Raw genomic sequence first — 18,592 nt, 5'->3', positions numbered from 1 at the left:
GACGCCTTGGCAAAAAAGCTTAAGTTCACGCTGAGTTTCTTCTATAGAATGAAGTCCTGCTTTTCGAATGCTTCTCGCAAAAAGCTGGTTACAGGCCTCTTCCTGTCGCAGCTTGATTATGGCGATACTGTCTACCGCTTTGCTAGTTCCTCAACTCTGAGCAAACTTGACCCCCTGTTTCATGCTGCATTGAGGTTCATAACAAATTCCCCCTATAGGACTCATCACTGTACTCTGTATGCCCTAGTGGGTTGGTATTCCTTAACGTCTCGCAGGTTGCTACATTGGTATATTCTTATTTATAAAGCTATTCTTGGTAATCTCCCACGTTACATTGGTTCTAAATTTGAACTTGTCCAAAACTCTCTCAACCTCAGATCAAATGCTTGGTTACGCTATGTCGTGCCCCCAACTAAATCTGAGGCTGGAAAAAAAAGCATCGCTTATTTCGGACCCTGGTCTTGGAATGACCTACAGACCAGACTCAAACTGGCTGCTGTGATTCCCCTAGTGAGCTTTAAAAGGATTGCCATGGGCACACTTCCCATGAACTGCTCCTGCTTTGACGTATAGCAAATGTCTGCTTGCTTTTTAGTATACTAAGCAATGCTTAGTTTTTTTTATTTATTAGTCCTTATTGGTCGCGTTATTAAACGTTCCTGTTCTCCCTTTGAGCTTCTTAGTAGGGTACTGTATTTATGAGCATTGTATGTCTGTCATGTTTTTTGTTGTTGTGTATTGTTTTGTTACTGGCAGAGCTGTGTCACTTGTTTTGCCTCTTGTCTTGGCCAGTTCACACTTGTAAAAGAGACTTCAGTCTCAATGTGGTTTTTACTGGTTAAATAAAGGTTAAATAAAATAAAAAAATAAAAAGTTATCTGGCTATACTTATTTTATTTTTATCTTTAGAATTTTCTTCAAACCACACTTTTTGCTCCTCCTCCTACAGATTTTGTCCAAATCTCACAGAAATCGGCACACATGATCTCCGGACGTATCCGATTAAAACACCACAGGCAGAATTTTGATGAGTGCGTATCGTTCAGCCCTAATCGGCTTCCAAAGTTAATGGGAATTTTCACATTGTCCACAGTTTTAAGTTCATTTTTATTATATTTACTGATCCAAAACAAATTGCATATACAAACATATTCTCAGTTCTCTCATGTGTAAAAAGAAAAATACAAGCATAAATAACTGCATAAAGCTGAACATGTTGACGTTTTGAACTCGAGCACAAAGTATGTGGAAGTAGTTAGATGCGGCGAAAAAACAAAAGTGGCTGTAGAGAACTAGTGTGTGTTCGCTGGAGCGAGCCCCACGATGACGAGGTAAAATCTAAAAAATCTCAAATCTAAACACTCCTGATCAATAGACAAAGAGCCATGAGGACTAGAGAGAAACACGTTGTGGAGGATCCACTTGTGGCCTGGGTTGTCACTGGCTGGGCCGGCTGAACGCCTCTGAAGATGTTGGTCATCAGCTCCGAGGTGGAGTCGCCAACATGCAGCGTGGTGCTGAAGAGGTCGATCTGCAGAGGAGACATCACATCAGTTCAACTATACGGCAGTAGCCTGAGCTAATGTGTTAGGTCTCTGGTCTAGAGGGGCGGGTCGTGCTACGTCACATCATTTGGAGCGATGCCCACCCGGAAGGGTTGACTCCCACTTCTAGCCCAGAGCGGCCAATGCGTTCCCATGCATACGCATTAATCCCGAGACCCAAAAGAGGTCTCTCCGGTACTAAAAATCTAAGATCACAATGCATCGCATTATATCAATCTGCTTTTTTTCCACTGCTCCTTAAAAGTGTTTAAGATTTTTAATTGTTACATTCTTTTGAATGTGACATTTATTTTAATTTCTCATATGTTCATGTTATCTTATAATAATATTTCTTTTTAAAATGGGGTCTGCATCCCAAAGATGGCTCCCGACCCATTATTTGAGGGAAAAGTGAAATACCGAACCTCATGTCATGATTTCAAAACGGTTGCATTCATGTAAAATCAAACTCACCAGATCTTTGCTGACTTTGATTGAATCCTTGAACACGGTCCAAACCACAGCTTCATTACACGAGGGGGTGGTCAACGAGCCGAGGTAGCGGTAGTACTTGGTACGATCCACTCCACTCAACAGATCATCCAGGGAAACGCCGGCAGCAATTTCTACACTCTGGTCTGTAGACAAAATGCACATGGACTGGTGAAGGAACTGCAGCTGATGCTTCACTGAATTCATTACAAGGTCAAATTTGAAGGGAAATGATGAAGAACGAATGCTTACCTTTCTGTGTGATGTTGGCCAAGTAGGAGGTCAAGGTCTTCCAGCTTGCAGGTGAAGCAGTTTCGTTGCCTGACATTTCCTGTCAAAGTGCAGTAAACACTGTATTATTACCACACGTGTCAGGTCCCATTTATTAGCATCTGATGTTAATGAGAATCTCCTTCTTTACCTCTATGAAGAATCCAAGAGCAGCAAGCCCAGTGGAGTTCAGGACAGCTTGCGCTGTATCCCCGTTAAATGAGGCCTTCGCACTGACAATGTGCAACTATAGGAGGGAGGAAAATTAAGACAAAGTAGATAAGCAGGTCAGTGGTTTATTTCGAGAACGATTCTATTCCCGTTACCCGGACAGCACAATAGGTTAATTTGACATATCAAAATTGTCAATTTGTAAATAATACATGAATAGATAAAAGATCTGAAGTGAGTGGTGCTGTACTGTACTGTACTGTACTGTACTGTACTGTACTGTACTGTACTGTACTGTACTGTACTGTACTGTACTGTACTGTACTGTACTGTACTGTACTGTACTGTACTGTACTGTACTGTACAAGCCCTCCTCCCTGGCCTGTGTGTGTCTGTGTCTGTGTATTAGGCTGTGCAACAGTGACACTTGGTCGCTATTTTTGTGCTCGGACACAGCCAGGGACACAGCCACACACATAGGAGTGTCTATGTCTGTCTATAGGAGTCACTCAAAAATAGTTGAAAATGAATAGTTGAAAACTGCCATACCTCCATGGGGTAGCGCTTGCCGTCCACCGTGTGCTCTGAGCCGCCGACTGAAGAGCCGTTGCCCCAATGCAAGTGGAACTGCAGGTTGTCATAGGCCTCCGCTAGATCACCTCCTGAAATACTGACCCCACTAAGTCCTACTTTGACTGGTGTGCGTGTGTGTGTGTTCGGGGATGGGGGGGGAAGGAAATGTATTAACATCTTGTACAGTTTAATTCTGTAGTTGGACAAACACCATTCAAAACACATAAGAGGAACGGAATTTACCAAATTTATTTATCTGGCTGCCCGAAAGCAACGGAAAGGTCTCTAAAGCTGCGACTCACGTGTTTTGCCAGTGTTGGAGGCGTTTGTCATCGACGAGTTGCTGCCATAGTTGTTAAAGGTGAAGGCTCCCAATTTGGAGTCAATGGTGGCTGATGCCGAGACGATGTCAATCGGAGATTGCCTGGAACCATTACAATGATTCGGAGAAATGGTCGGCCAAGTCGTATCATCTAAAAGAGCACAAACACAAGAGTTTCTATTCATCAAGCAGCATAGCATAGCATAGGTGTTCATTGTATAACTACTTAAAATACATCAGGATTTACATATTGATTTAGCAGGGGTCCTCAACAACACACACACACACACACACACACACACACACACACACACACACACACACACACACACACACACACACACACACACTATACATTGTTAATTTAATGTGCGATGAAAGCACTCTCTGTATAAGATCCAATTATAGTAATGCCACCCTCCTGTTTTTTGTTGTTGTGTTTTTTTCTAATAGGTAGGACCATTTCTAATATGTAGCACATTGGCACAAATGTTTCTGGTCATAATTGACCTCCGTATATGCCTGATATGTCTGTAGCAAACAAAAAATGTCCATCACGAGGTGATGATGATCGACCCCTGTTTGGGGTTCTCCTTCCTTGAGAGTTTGAGACGTTTGAGAACCACTGATAGTGGTATTTAGAGGAATATTATGCAAAATTGACTTACTGCATTCTGGAAGATGGTAACACCAAGCTGCAGGAGAAAATTACAAAAACAAAATGCTCATTATAGCCTACATATGGCCATGCATAATATACAAGTAAAATTACTTCAAAATCAAACCAAACACTTAACCTACCGACTGAGGTCGAAGCTCTGCCGTAACCCCTGAGACCGCCATACCACCAATCCCAGGCTTCTGCCTTGCCTACAGCCAATGTGAGCAAGAGAGCGCAAGCAACAGACACAAGAATCCACTTCATCTAAATAAGAAAACGGACAGAAAGAGGTGTGTGTCAGCAATTCATGTCACTCAAATCAAATGCAAAAGAACAACTGTGAAATGAAATGATCAACAGACTGCAGTCAAGTGATTCAGTTGTCTGTGCACTTCTTTCCTTAATTGCAAGAACAGCATTGCTTCCCCCAACGTTATCCCACTGACCATATTATGCTCTAATAGGCTATCCCTCAATATGTGGGCATGTGTAGTCACCTTTTTTTAATGAAATTGTCAAAAAAATTACCCATGGTGCAGCTATAGCACATTAACTTAGCCTACATTTAATGGAAAAAACGCAAATAACGACCCCCATGACCAAAAAGCATAACAGAAAGTCTTACCTTCACAAAACAGATGTTGTCACCTTAAGTTCTCCCTGTGGAAGATCAGCTCCTCTCTTTTATTAGGTTCAGCAGATACTGTAGCTTGAGCACGCCCGTTCCTCCCATCACCCCTTGGCCGCCCTAAAACCTGAAGTAGGCTATTTCTTCAGGTTAAAAAAACACGTTTTTCAAGTACTGTTGGGGGACCCTGTTTTGGATTTTTCTTTTAACCAGCGTAGCTAATGTAGCTGTCTAAATTAAAATTGTGAGAGACCATAAGGCCACTTAATTTGTTTTGTCAAAACCCTGGCCATAATATTAAAATGACAAATGTGGGCCTACAAATTAAAACAGATTGTATATCTCAGAAGTCAGTCCCGTTGCCAATGGTGTGAAACAGGCAGGCAAATCCTCACAATTAAATCTTTTATTCGACCAATTATCAGATTGTGCCGTGGTTCTCAAAGTGGTGTCCGGGGACCCCCAGGGGTCATCAAATCCTACTAATATTGGCCAGAGGCACTCAATGCCATCAATGCCTCTTCTTCCTGTGCAAGACCCTCTATAATCCAGTTTAAAGTACTACATTGGGCTCATTACAGCAAAGCTAGGCTCGCTACATTGTTCCCAGAACTGGCAGACTTGTGATGTGACATCTAGAAAGAAATGGAATATGTGGAAGTGGAATATGTTTTAACCTTTTTAACAACCAAAACCTTGTACGGGGTCCCTGGCACCAAATATTTTCAGATGGGGGTCAGATGGGGGTCCACAGCTAAGACTCTTATGTCCAGCTCTGAGGGTTTGTGTAAACACAAACATTGTCCACTCCTAACACATACATTGAATGCCATAAGCCGTTTCGCAGATACAGCCATCTTAAATCTATCGAGATGCATTCTGGGTGGGCGCAAAGCAGTCTGGGATAAAAAGGGACCACGAAACGACTCTAGCCCTGTAGCCCATTAGCCTAGTACAACGGCATTTCTGAACTTTCTGCACTTCTCCGTGATTTCCAAATATAGAAAACTCGTTTTTGATAAACATAAAAATGGGTAACTAGATCGATGTGCTGTTGTGTTTACATGTGCAACAATAATCGGCGATATAAAGCCAAGTAAGTGGAAATTCTTATCTGTAGAATTCTCGCTAGATGCTCTTATCTTAGTCCCTTAGTTTATGGTGCATGCAAACGAAATACATATAAAAACTAAGGGACTATGCCTTTTCTATATTCTAGTCTAGAATTTCTGCATTCATATCAGTGTCCTACCTATTAGAAAAAAACAACAACAAAAAACAGGAGGGTGGCATTACTATAATTGGATCTTATACAGAGAGTGCTTTCATTGAGTGCACATTAAATTAACAATATATAGTGTGTGTGTGTGTGTGTGTGTGTGTGTGTGTGTGTGTGTGTGTGTGTGTGTGTGTGTGTGTGTGTGTGTGTGTGTGTGTGTGTGTGTGTGTGTGTGTGTGTGTGTGTTGTTGAGGACCCCTGCTAAATCAATATGTAAATCCTGATATATTTGAAGTAGTTATACAATGAACACCTATGCTATGCTGCTTGATTAATAGAAACTCTTGTGTTTGTGCTCTTTTAGATGATACGACTTGGCCGACCATTTCTCTGAATCATTGTAATGGTTCCAGGCAATCTCCGATTTACATCGTCTCGGCATCAGCCACCATTGACTCCAAATTGGGAGCCTTCACCTTTAACAACTATGGCAGCAACTCGTCGATGACAAACGCCTCCAACACTGGCAAAACACGTGAGTCGCAGCTTTAGAGACCTTTTCGTTGCTTTCGGGCAGCCAGAAACATTTTATTTTTTGGGTAAATTCCGTTCCTCTTGTGTGTTTTGAATGGTGTTTGTCCAACTACAGAATTAAACTGTACAAGATGTTAATACATTTCCTTCCCCCCCACCCCCGAACACACACACACACACACACACACACACACACACACACACGCACACACACACGCACACGCACACGCACACGCACACGCACACACACACCAGTCAAAGTAGGACTTAGTGGGGTCAGTATTTCAGGAGGTGATCTAGCGGAGGCCTATGACAACCTGCAGTTCCACTTGCATTGGGGCAACGGCTCTTCAGTCGGCGGCTCAGAGCACACGGTGGACGGCAAGCGCTACCCCATGGAGGTATGGCAGTTTTCAACTATTCATTTTCAACTATTTTTGAGTGGTGCAACCACTCCTATAGACAGATGTGTGTGGCTGTGTCCCTGTGTCCCTGTGTCTGTCCCTGTGTCCCTGGCTGTGTCCGAGCACAAAAATAGCGTTATAGCATTTGTTCACCACCAAGTGTCACTAACACACAGACACAGACACACACAGGCCAGGGAGGAGGGCTTGTACAGTACAGTACAGTACAGTACAGTACAGTACAGTACAGTACAGTACAGTACAGTACAGTACAGTACAGTACAGTACAGTACAGTACAGTACAGTACAGTACAGTACCACTCACTTCATTCAGTCTGATTTTTTATCTATTCATGTATTATTTACAGATTTACATCAATTTTGATATGGTGAACCTATTGTGCTGTCCGGGTAACGGGAATAGAATCGTTCTCGAAATAAACCACTGACCTGCTTATCTACTTTGTCTTAATTTTCCTCCCTCCTATAGTTGCACATTGTCAGTGCGAAGGCCTCATTTAACGGGGATACAGCGCAAGCTGTCCAGAACTCCACTGGGCTTGCTGCTCTTGGATTCTTCATATCCAAGAGCAGCAAGCCCCCTCGTGTAACGAAGCTGTGGTTTGGACCGTGTTCAAAGATTCAATCAAAGTCAGCAAAGATCTGGTGAGTTTAATTTTACATGAATGCAACCGTTTTGAAATCATGACATGAGGTTCTGTATTTCACTTTTCCCTCAAATAATGGGAGCCATCTTTGGGACACAGACCCCATTTTAAAAATAAATATTATTATAAGATAACATGAACATATGAGAAATTAAAAGAAATGTCACATTCAAAAGAATGTAACAATTAAAAATCAAAAAAAACTTTTAAGGAGCAGTGGAAAAAAAGCATGCGACGCATTGTGATCTTAGATTTTCACTATAGATTTTGGGTACCGGAGAGACCTCTTTTGGGTCCCGGGATTAATGCGTATGCATGGGAACGCATTGGCCGCTCTGGGCTAGAAGTGGGAGTCAACCCTTCCGGGTGGGCATCGCTCCAAATGATGTGACGTAGCACGACCCGCCCCTCTAGAGCAGAGACCTAACACATTAGCTCAGGCTACTGCCGTATAGTTGAACTGATGTGATGTCTCCTCTGCAGATCGACCTCTTCAGCACCACGCTGCATGTTGGCGACTCCACCTCGGAGCTGATGACCAACATCTTCAGAGGCGTTCAGCCGGCCCAGCCAGTGACAACCCAGGCCACAAGTGGATCCTCCACAACGTGTTTCTCTCTAGTCCTCATGGCTCTTTGCCTATTGATCAGGAGTGTTTAGATTTGAGATTTTTTAGATTTTACCTCGTCATCGTGGGGCTCGCTCCAGCGAACACACACTAGTTCTCTACAGCCACTTTAGTTTTTTCGCCGCATCTAACTACTTCCACATACTTTGTGCTCGAGTTCAAAACGTCAACATGTTCAGCTTTATGCAGTTATTTATTTTTCTTTTTACACATTTTTCTTTTGTAAAAGTTTTTGCATTGTCTGTCTGTTTGAACGCATTCAAACCTCTGCCGCTTCCTTGGGCAGTGAATACGTCTCCATCCATCATCACGGCGCCGGGGCAATGGTCCATTTTTGTTAGTGTTTTTTTTAACTTTGTCTTCAGCTTTAATACATTTTCTATAGTGTACATACTATACATTGCGGGTTTTCAGCAAGCCCACGCAGTGTCTGCAGGAACGGCTTTTCTCGTTTTAAAATCAACTGCCGCTATGAAATTGTTACGTATAATGTTGTCTGTTATAGTTATTATTATCATGATGTTATTATTTGGCCTCATTAGTTGTATTAGTTTATTAGATTATTATTTGTGGGCACTAAGGGCACGCCTCCCCAGGCCTAATTACATTTGATTGTCAGGAAGGGCATATAGGCCTGGGTGATTGGGAAAGGGCCTGCACCTGGCTGGACAGACGTTTTTTGCCAGTGCACAGCGCCATGAGAACAATGCCATGCCATGAGAGAACTGAGAATATGTTTGTATATGCAATTTGTTTTGGATCAGTAAATATAATAAAAATGAACTTAAAACTGTGGACAATGTGAAAATTCCCACTAACTTTGGAAGCCGATTAGGGCCGAACGATACGCACTATCAAAGTTCTGCCTGTGGTGTTTTAATCGGATACGTCCGGAGATCATGTGTGCCGATTTCTGTGAGATTTGGACAAAATCTGTAGGAGGAGGAGCAAAAAGTGTGTTTTGAAGGGAAAAAAAATAAAAAAATGACAGTAGCCAAATAATTTTGCATAAAGAATGAATAAGACACACAGCTAGAAGGTCCTGCGTTCGATTCCCACTGGGGACGCTGTGGGCGCTGGGGGCGTGTTCCCTCCTCCGCGTCACCAGTGCCCATACCCGAGGTAGGGTTGGCAAAAGGGCCTTTCTGTGTGGAGTTTGCATGTTCTCCCCGTGTCCCCTAGGGTAGGTACCCTCACAAAAACATGCAGTAATCCTGGTCTCTAAACTACCTCAGCCGGGGCGCCTGATGGAGGGGAAAGGAACTGCAGGTCGGAATAACATGAATGTGATTAGGTATTAGGACATGAGTGAAAGTACTGTAAATGCTATCAGTGGCAGTGCACTGAAATATATACAGCATTAATATTTCTCCAGGCTCCAGCCGTGCATTGAAATTACATAATTACAATATGCAGTGCGTACTGTCTGCATCTGTTACTGCCTGTTTACAATACACCAAGGCTGTTTTGCAGGTTTACAACACATACTGAGTTTCACTTCAATTGTTTCTTTATACATGCATGTTGCTCAAGATCATTTATGCTAAAATGGTTGAATTGTTTCCCAGTAGAAAGTGCTGCAGTGGCAGTGCAGATGTGGGTGTTGTCAGTGATCTTGCAGAGGTCTTTGAGCGTCATCGGAGATGGATGCTTAGATTACCCACCTAAAACAACAGAATTACAATAATGGCTTTACACTATGATGCACATGTAATGAAATTAGCCTACAACATGAAATTAGCGGCTAGCAAAATAAACAAAACAAAAAAAACTAACTGAAATTACAGGCAGTGTAACATAGAACAGATTTCAGTAGCCTATAGATTTCCTCTGTCAATCGATCTGTTCCACCCATTGTTATGTTTATCAAAAACGACTTTTCTATATTTGAAAATCACGGAGAAGTGCAGAAAGTTCAGAAATGCCGCTGTACTAGGCTAATGGGCTACAGGGCTAGAGTCGCTTCGTGGTCCCTTTTTATCCCAGACTGCTTTGCGCCCACCCAGAATGCATCTCGATAGATTTAAGATGTCAGTATCTGCAAAACGGCTTATGGCATTCAATGTTGTGTTAGGACAATGTTTGTGTTTACACAAACCCTCAGAGCTGGACATAAGAGTCTTAGCTGTGGACCCCCATCTGAAAATATTTGGTGCCAGGGACCCCGTACAAGGTTTTTGTTGTTAAAAATGTTTAAAACATATTCCACTTCCACATATTCCATTTCTTTCTAGATTGCACTTGTCACATCACAAGTTTGCCAGTTCTGGGAACAATTTAGCGAGCCTAGCTTTGCTAGTACTACCCAATGTAGTACTTTAAACTGGATTAAGGAGGGTCTTGCACAGGAAGAAGAGGCATTGATGGCATTGAGTGCCTCTGGCCAATATTAGTAGGATTTGATGACCCCTGGGGTCCCCGACTCCCCGGACACCACTTTGAGAACCACGGCGCTATCTGATAATTGATCGAATAAAATATTTAATTGTAACGGATTTGCCTGCCTGTTTCACAACATTGGCAACGGGACTGACTTCTGAGATACACACTGTTTTAATTTGTAGGCCCACATTTGTCATTTTAATATTATGACCAGGGTTTTGACAAAACAAATTCAGTGGCCTTATGGTCTCTCACAATTTTAATTTAGACAGCTACACTCAGCTGGTTAACGGAAAAATCCAAACAGGGTCCCCCAACAGTATACTTGAAAAACGTGTTTGCTAAACTAGTTTTTTTTTTTTTTACAGCTTTCCCTTGAATGCGGAGCAGTTTACCGGTCTCGTCTATACAGCATAATAATTAACATAACCGCAATGTGGACGAAGGAAAGTTTTATATCGTTCACAAACTTGCGCGGGGAACAGCCCGAGCCGTCCTCGTGTGGAAAGCCTCTAAGATAAGAGCATCTAGCGAGAATTCTACAGATATGAATTTCCACTTACTTAACACAAAAGCACATCGATCTGTTCCACCCATTATTATGTTTATCAAAAACGACTTTTCTATATTTGGAAATCACGGAGAAGTGCAGAAAGTTCAGAAATGCCGCTGTACTAGGCTAATGGGCTACAGGGCTAGAGTCGCTTCGTGGTCCCTTTTTATCCCAGACTGCTTTGCGCCCACCCAGAATGCATCTCGATAGATTTAAGATGTCAGTATATGCGAAACGGCTTATGGCATTCAATGTTGTGTTAGGACAATGTTTGTGTTTACACAAACCCTCAGAGCTGGACATAAGAGTCTTAGCTGTGGACCCCCATCTGACCCCCATCTGAAAATATTTGGTGCCAGGGACCCCGTACAAGGTTTTGGTTGTTAAAAATTATGTTATACATATTCCAACATATTCCACATTTTTCTATTTCTTTTTAGATTTCACTAGCCACATCACAAGTCTGTCAGTTCTGGGAACAATTTAGCGAGCCTAGCTTTGCTGTAATGAGCCCAATGTAGTACTTTAAACTGGATTATAGAGGGTCTTGCACAGGAAGAAGAGGCGTTGATGGCATTGAGTGCCTCTGGCCAATATTAGTAGGATTTGATGACCTCTGGGGGTCCCCGGACACCACTTTGAGAACCACAGCATTATCTGACAATTGGTCGAATTAAATATTTAATTGTAACGGATTTGCCTACCTGTTTCACAACACAATCTGTTTTAATTTGTAGGCCCACATGTCATTTTAATATTATGACCAGGGTTTTGTCAAAACAAATTCAGTGGTCTCTCACAATTTTAATTTAGACAGCTACATTACTAGCTTCCCGACTATTCCACCTAATTCACCTATAGACATAGTTATAGCATCAGCTCCTCTTAGTCTTAAGGGAAAGATATCGTCACTCTATACCTCATTATTTGACCTTCATTTACCCTCAACCACTGCCTATAAAAATCTTTGGGCCCAGGACCTGGAGGAAGAAATTTCTGATGAAACCTGGGAGGCCATTATGGGTCGTGTTCATTCTTCATCAATATGTGCTAATCATGGGGTGTTGCAATGTAAATTTCTCCACCGGGTGTACTGGACCAAGGTTCGGTTAGCCAGGATTTATGATAGTGTCGATCCAATGTGCGATAGATGCCACCAGGCTCCAGCTAATCTTCTTCATATGTTTTGGACCTGTCCAGCCTTACAGTCTTTTTGGTCAGCTATATTTGATACTATTTCAGATGTGTTACAGTTGCCCATAGAGCCATCCCCTATTATTTCCCTATTTGGTGTCCTTCCTGAAACTATCCCCCTGCCTAAATATCAATCTGACCTGGTCGCTTTTGTGACGCTTCTGGCAAGACGTCTTATTCTTATGCATTGGAAAAAAACATACCCCCCTTCACATTCCCGTTGGATATCTGACATACTATATTTTTTAAAATTGGAAAAAATTAAATATACATTGCGTGGCTCAATCTCCAAATTCAGTAGAGCATGGCAGCCTTTTCTATCTCATGTTGACCGTCTTACACTTGTGCCCCCGATTGAACCTGAATAGCTGTCGCCTGACTAGCCAACCTGTCTTTCTTGTCTGGATGATGTTTGTGACCAAGAACTGCTTTGTACATTGACTATATTGGAGTGGGGTTTTTATTTTTATTTTTATATATGTATGTATGTTTTGTTTTGTTCTGAATGTTCTTTGGTTGTCTTGATTTGGAATTTGTGTGTTGTTTGTGTTTCAGTTTTTGTTGTATTTGTTACTCTGTTTATATTTCTCAAGTTACTGCTATACTTGTAAAAAACAAAAAATGAATAAACAGAACATTAAAAAAAATCCAAACGGGGTCCCCCAACAGTATACTTGAAAAACGTGTTTGCCAAACTAGTTTTTTAACCTGAAGAAATACTGGGTAGGGTTTAGGCCAAGGGGTGATGGGAGGAACGGGCGTGCTCAAGCTACAGTATCTGCTGAACCTAATAAAAGAGAGGAGCTGATCTTCCACAGGGAGAAGTTAAGGTGACAACATCTGTTTTGTGAAGGTAAGAATTTCTGTTACATTTCTTTTTGGTCATGGGGGTCGTTATTTGCGTTTTTCCCATTAAATGTAGGCTAAGTTAATGTGCTATAGCTGCACCATGTGTACATTTTTTGACAATTTCATAAAAAAGGTGACTACATGACTGTCAACATATTGAGGGATAGCCTATTAGAGCATAATATGGTCAGTGGGATAACGTTGGGGGAAGCAATGCTGTTCTTGCAATTAAGGAAAGAAGTGCACAGACAACTGAATCACTTGTACAGTACAGTACAGTACAGTACAGTACAGTACAGTACAGTACAGTACAGTACAGTACAGTACAGTACAGTACAGTACAGTACAGTACAGTACAGTACAGTACAGCACCAGTCACTTCAGACGGGTCTGATCTTTTATCTATTCATGTATTATTTACAAATTGACATCAATTTTGATATGTCAAATTAACCTATTGTGCTGTCCGGGTAACGGGAATAGAATCTTCTCGAAATAAACCACTGACCTACGTACTTTGTCTTAATTTTCCTCCCTCCTATAGTTGCACATTGTCAGTGCGAAGGCCTCATTTACTGACTGACTCGAGCAATTTGTTATACTTCTACTCCGCTACACTGAGACAACTATTGTACTTTCTACTCCTACAATTATGACAGTTTTAGTTAGTTACTTTGCAGATGTAGATTTAATTATTAATACTAAACATACATTAACTGATTAATGATGATGTATTATAGGTTAAGCCCCCCCCCCCCCCCCCCCCCTTATCAGCTGCAACATGAGTGATAGACACATGAGTATGTTTTGCATACTGTAAATATTTGTTGATGCCAATCATTTTGTACATTTGCTAATTTTAAACGCAGGACCTTTGAAGGGCATGCACCCTCCCTTGCTGACGTCTGAGAAAAGTAGACTTTTAAACAAAGCGACCTGTGTACCTTTCACTGCTCCTGCCCCAGATAGCGACACAGAAGTTACCAGAAACAATCTTTCAAGAGTTACTGGATGTTGAAGGTGCCCCAGGGCGGGGACTGGGGAGTTATTGTAGTTATTGTCCCATGGAGGGTACTAGGGTTGCATGGCATGAATGGAAGTCTGGCATATGCACTCTGAATGTTTTCAGAGATTAATGAATGAGCTCTGTATCAGGAAGGGGGAATCCCCAATAGCTGGGTAGAAGCATTATATTTCTGTTTCTAATAAAATAGGTGTTAAATATAGCTCTATAGTCCGATAGCATAGCAATCACTGACTGTTAAGTAACAGGGGTATCACTGCCTTTCCAGCTCTTTAGTAAACCGAAAATACATTAAACTTTTGACAGTATAATGACTTTACAGGCCCTAAAGTGTCTAACTAGATATATAGGAGTATACAGAGCTACATGCCCAGCATACAGGAACTTCCTATTGCCTTGCACTTCCATTTATATCCGTTGGGCAGTATTGTCCAGTCTAGGTTGTAGCTATGTGGCAAAAGGTGAAAGTCTGTGGCTCTGGGTGTGGAAACAGACGCTCCAGTTACTGGTTAGCCCTGATACCTTCCCCTCAGTCCCTACTCTCATTCTGTAGCTCCGAGATGAACAACATCATCTCGGAGCTACAGCATGAGCGTAGGGACTGAGGGAACGTATCGGGACTAGTTACTAGTGTGTGTCCATTAGGAAGATACATGTAGTAGTATTAGTAACAGTTTAAGTAACTAAAACTGTTGTTGCGAATCATTTCCTTAAAACTATTAGTATTTATGGTAAACCAGGAATGCAACAAACTTTTACACTAAGCTGCTGGCCGAAATAGCCGGTGCAAACTAAGTCCAGTAATGCAAACAGCAAAGCAAGGAAGGTGAAATGGATGGAATGTCACTGATGGTGAATCCTGAGAACTTGTCGAGCACACGATAGCACATCGTTTTTCACAGTAAAATCCTCAAATTGCAATAATTCAGAGAGTTAAATGAACGTGATTTCTTTGTTATAATAAGTTTGTATTCCCATTCCCAATCGTTGCTATAGCGTTTGTTCAGTATCAGGCGTCTCTGTCTCTCCACCACTTTAGAAAACAGAAAATATTTTTTTCAGGATGGGATGCAAATGATTAGTATCAGGACATAGAGCTGTAAGGCCTCACTCACACCTTCGCATCTAGCATACACCATTGTTGGATACTAGATGTAAACAAAGGGTTTGTTTACATCTTGCCCCAATGCATCTCCAATGGAAGTCACATGGTTTGACACAACATTTGTGTTGTACGGCTTTCGGCTGTGTTTCGACTGCCCCCCTCCCCCTCATACAACAAACATTGGAAATGAATTGTGAGCTTGCATCAGTAAACAAGTCTCATGCATCAGCTATACATCAATCTGTTGTGAAGGTGTGAGTCAGCCCTAAGTGGGCATGAAAACCTATGGGCTGTTTGTTTACACGGCAGCTGCAGCTAATCAAATTAATAATGGGTGTGTTAGATTGAGGTGTGCTCATGGGTGTGTCACTGTGCAATAGACAGACAGTAGTCAGCATTATTTTAATGCGCTTTGACAAACCTATCTAACCGGTCGGTCCTCCCTTAAGCCAATTATAAAGATGCTCTATAGTCTATAAGGTCAGTCTTATGTGGCTTGAGTCATGTTTTAAAACCCTGCTGCACTTTGTAACCTGAACTGGAACAAAAAATCTGTTTAGGGCTTCATGCCCCTTTAACCTTTCTATTGTTCTTCTTCTTCTTGCAACCCATTTAACACTGAGGATTTGCAGTTGTAATGAGCAAACGAGTACATGTCAAAACAGTCAAACTAATCTCTAATTCTCTTCCCTTCAGATAACCCACACCTGGTATTTGGAGCTAGCTGGAAAGGGGAAAGGAAGGCTGATAATCAAGCAAGAGGAGCTGTGTGAGGAGCAAAGCAAGGCCCTTGAAGATGGCGAAGGCCCCTCAGATTTGGCACATCCAGCTGGCCATGCCCCAAACTGCTGGACTGCAAGCACACCTTCTGCCTGGAGTGCCTCTCGCGCCTCATGGCCATCTCGCTGACCGAGCACGGCGAGCAGGACGGCGGCGGGAGCTGCAAGCTCTTTTCTCCGCTCTGCCGCCACCCCACCACGCTGCCCGAGGAGGGTCCGCCGGCCCTGGCCACCAGCCGCGAGCTCTTCTGCAAGCTGCCGGCGAGCTGGAGTGCACCATCTGCTACAACACGTACAACAACGTCTTCAGGACGCCCAAACTGCTGGACTGCAAGCACACCTTCTGCCTGGAGTGCCTCTCGCACATGGCCATCTCGCTGACCGAGCAGGACGGCGGCGGGAGCTGCAAGCTCGTGTGTCCGCTCTGCCGCCACCCCACCACGCTGCCCGAGGAGGGTCCGCCGGCCCTGGCCACCAGCCGCGAGCTCCTCTGCAAGCTGCCCAGCAACCAGCAGCAGGAGCGGCCGGTCTGCCTGGAGGGCGAGAAGCTGTGCTGCAAAGACCCCACGGCGCTGATTGTCTGCATCAACATCGGCGCCAGCGAGGCGGTCCAGACGAGGCCTCGGCCCACGCACCCGTTCCAGACGCACCCGGTCCAGACGAGGCCTCGGCCCACGCACCCGTTCCAGACGCACCCGGTCCAGACGAGGCCTCGGCCCACGCACCCGTTCCAGACGCACCCGGTCCAGACGAGGCCTCGGCCCACGCACCCGTTCCAGACGCACCCGGTCCAGACGAGGCCTCGGCCCACGCACCCGTTCGACCGGCTGAGCAACGGGAAGAGGCTGCTGCTCTTCATCTTGCTCATTGTGCTGCTGGTGGTCATGCTGCTGTGGATTATACATGCAGGGGATACATGGTTATGAGTTCCATGCAGTACTACTTGTCAACCATTAGGGTTAACATAATAATATGCCGTACAGACTGGTTAGGATCAATTTGTATTCATTAAAATAACACAATGGCTGTGCTCACAATGGCAGGGGGGGGGGGTAAAAAAAATCATACATGGATGCCAAATTCTTGCACTTTGATCAACTTCTGTGAAAACTGTACTGTGTTGTAAATACGTAGATAGAATATGTTGTAATATTCAGAGTAGACAGCCACCCCATCGTTCCTGTATGGTACAGTTTGTGCTCATACCTTTCCACCACGGACGGACGTGCAATATAGAGACATGACAGCAAAACGGTTGTTGGTCCATCATGGCACGTGGACTAGCACCGTTTGTGTGATAGAGAGAACAATATTGGGTTACAAATCCCACAGGATTTGGCAGGTCTTTGGAATCGCCAATGGAAAATAGTAGTGACAATTTGTAAAAGTGTTCGACAGTCGATAGAAAATGAAGAACCCATACAAAATGCCATGCAAATGTGCCAAGTGGGGACCGTAAGGGCCTAGTGGGGACCGTAAGGGCCAAGTGGGGACCGTAAGGGGGGCCAAGTGGGGACCGTAAGGGCCGAGTTACTTTGTCTCACTCGAGCGTTGCTCGATCAAAACATTTCCTTTTGGTTGTGCGAACGAAGAATAAATTGGTGGTCTTATACATATTTGTATGATTTGAACATGTTTTGATATGCATTTTGTTTACAGGTGTTAATAAAACTAAACAAAAAGGACCGTATGACTACAAAAAGCTTCATTACTCGTTCATGGCCGTGGCTAATTTCACTGGGTTCAAAATATGTTACTGTAACTTATTATTATTATTTTTAACCCGAATACTACTAGCAGTTAAACTAAAGCCTGATTTATACATAGCTGCGAGCCTGCGTGCCCAAAATAGCTGGACTGCAAACACACCTTCTGCCTGGGGGGCCTCTCACACCTCATGACCATGACCGAGCAGGATCTACAAGCTCACAACATCGCATTGCATCACAAATTCCCAACGCACTGTGAGCTTGTAGATGTGCCATTTCTTTGGCACACGCCGTCGCCACCAGAACAAAACTACTGTATGGAAGTCAAACAAAGGAGTTAAGTGATGCTCCTCGTCTAAGGCCTCACTCAGACCTTTAATGCATTGCTGCATGCTTGCTGTATGAATGCTGTGAGTGTCATGGCCGCCTCAATGCATTTCCAATGGAAGTCACATGGTTTGAGGACTACATTTTGGACTACAAGCTGTTGTATGGCTTTCGGCTGTGTTTCGACTGCGCCCCTCCCCCTCATACAACACAAGTGTTGTGTCAGACCATGTGACTCCCATTGGAAATGCATTGGGGCAAGCTGTGTCACACCCTTTGTATACAGCAAGCACAGAGCAATCTGCAGCGACCGTGTGAGTGAGGCCTAAGGCTGAGCTCACACCTTTAATGCAATTCTCGTGCTCGTTGGATCAATGCTGTGTAGTATCATGGCCGCCCAATGCATTTCCAATGGAGGTCACATGGTTTGACACAACATAGGGGGAGGGGTCTGTTGTATGGCTTTCAGCTGTGTTTCGACTGTGCCCCTCCCCCTCATACAACACAATGTTGTGTCAAACCATGTGACCTCCATTGGAAATGCATTGGGCGGCCA

General features: G+C 43.4%; 2 protein-coding genes and 1 pseudogene across 3 annotated transcripts; 2 read left to right on the top strand and 1 right to left on the bottom strand.

Moving 5' to 3' along the window:
- Positions 1-1,354: 1,354 nt before the first annotated feature.
- Positions 1,355-4,565, bottom strand: LOC306917145 (carbonic anhydrase 4-like; the record flags this gene model as incomplete). Its single annotated transcript, XM_079495278.1, has 8 exons — positions 1,355-1,531; positions 2,019-2,182; positions 2,289-2,367; positions 2,458-2,553; positions 3,027-3,172; positions 3,353-3,523; positions 4,174-4,242; positions 4,562-4,565. The coding sequence occupies 8 exons, from the start codon at positions 4,563-4,565 to the stop codon at positions 1,355-1,357; spliced, it is 906 nt and encodes a 301-aa protein (XP_079351404.1).
- Positions 4,566-6,317: 1,752 nt separating this feature from the next.
- LOC306917144 (carbonic anhydrase 12-like) lies at positions 6,318-15,994 on the top strand (annotated as a pseudogene). The gene is made up of 5 exons: positions 6,318-6,415; positions 6,670-6,815; positions 7,309-7,484; positions 7,970-8,078; positions 15,918-15,994. The product of its transcript is annotated as a carbonic anhydrase 12-like (transcript).
- LOC306917420 (uncharacterized protein) lies at positions 15,605-17,680 on the top strand. Its single transcript, XM_079495645.1, has 2 exons — positions 15,605-15,701; positions 15,918-17,680. The coding sequence occupies exon 2, from the start codon at positions 16,018-16,020 to the stop codon at positions 16,924-16,926; it is 909 nt and encodes a 302-aa protein (XP_079351771.1). The 5' UTR covers positions 15,605-15,701; positions 15,918-16,017; the 3' UTR covers positions 16,927-17,680.
- The last annotated feature ends 912 nt before the right edge of the window (positions 17,681-18,592 follow it).

Source organism: Electrona antarctica (genome assembly GCF_951216825.1).
Source record: "Electrona antarctica genome assembly, chromosome: 24".
Taxonomy (NCBI): Eukaryota; Metazoa; Chordata; class Actinopteri; order Myctophiformes; family Myctophidae; genus Electrona; species Electrona antarctica.
This window is presented reverse-complemented; position numbering and strand designations above follow the sequence as displayed.

Bases quoted from the DNA above. Each gene is read 5' to 3' on its own strand.
- LOC306917420 (XM_079495645.1), top strand. From the start codon at position 16,018: ATGGCGAAGGCCCCTCAGATTTGGCACATCCAGCTGGCCATGCCCCAA.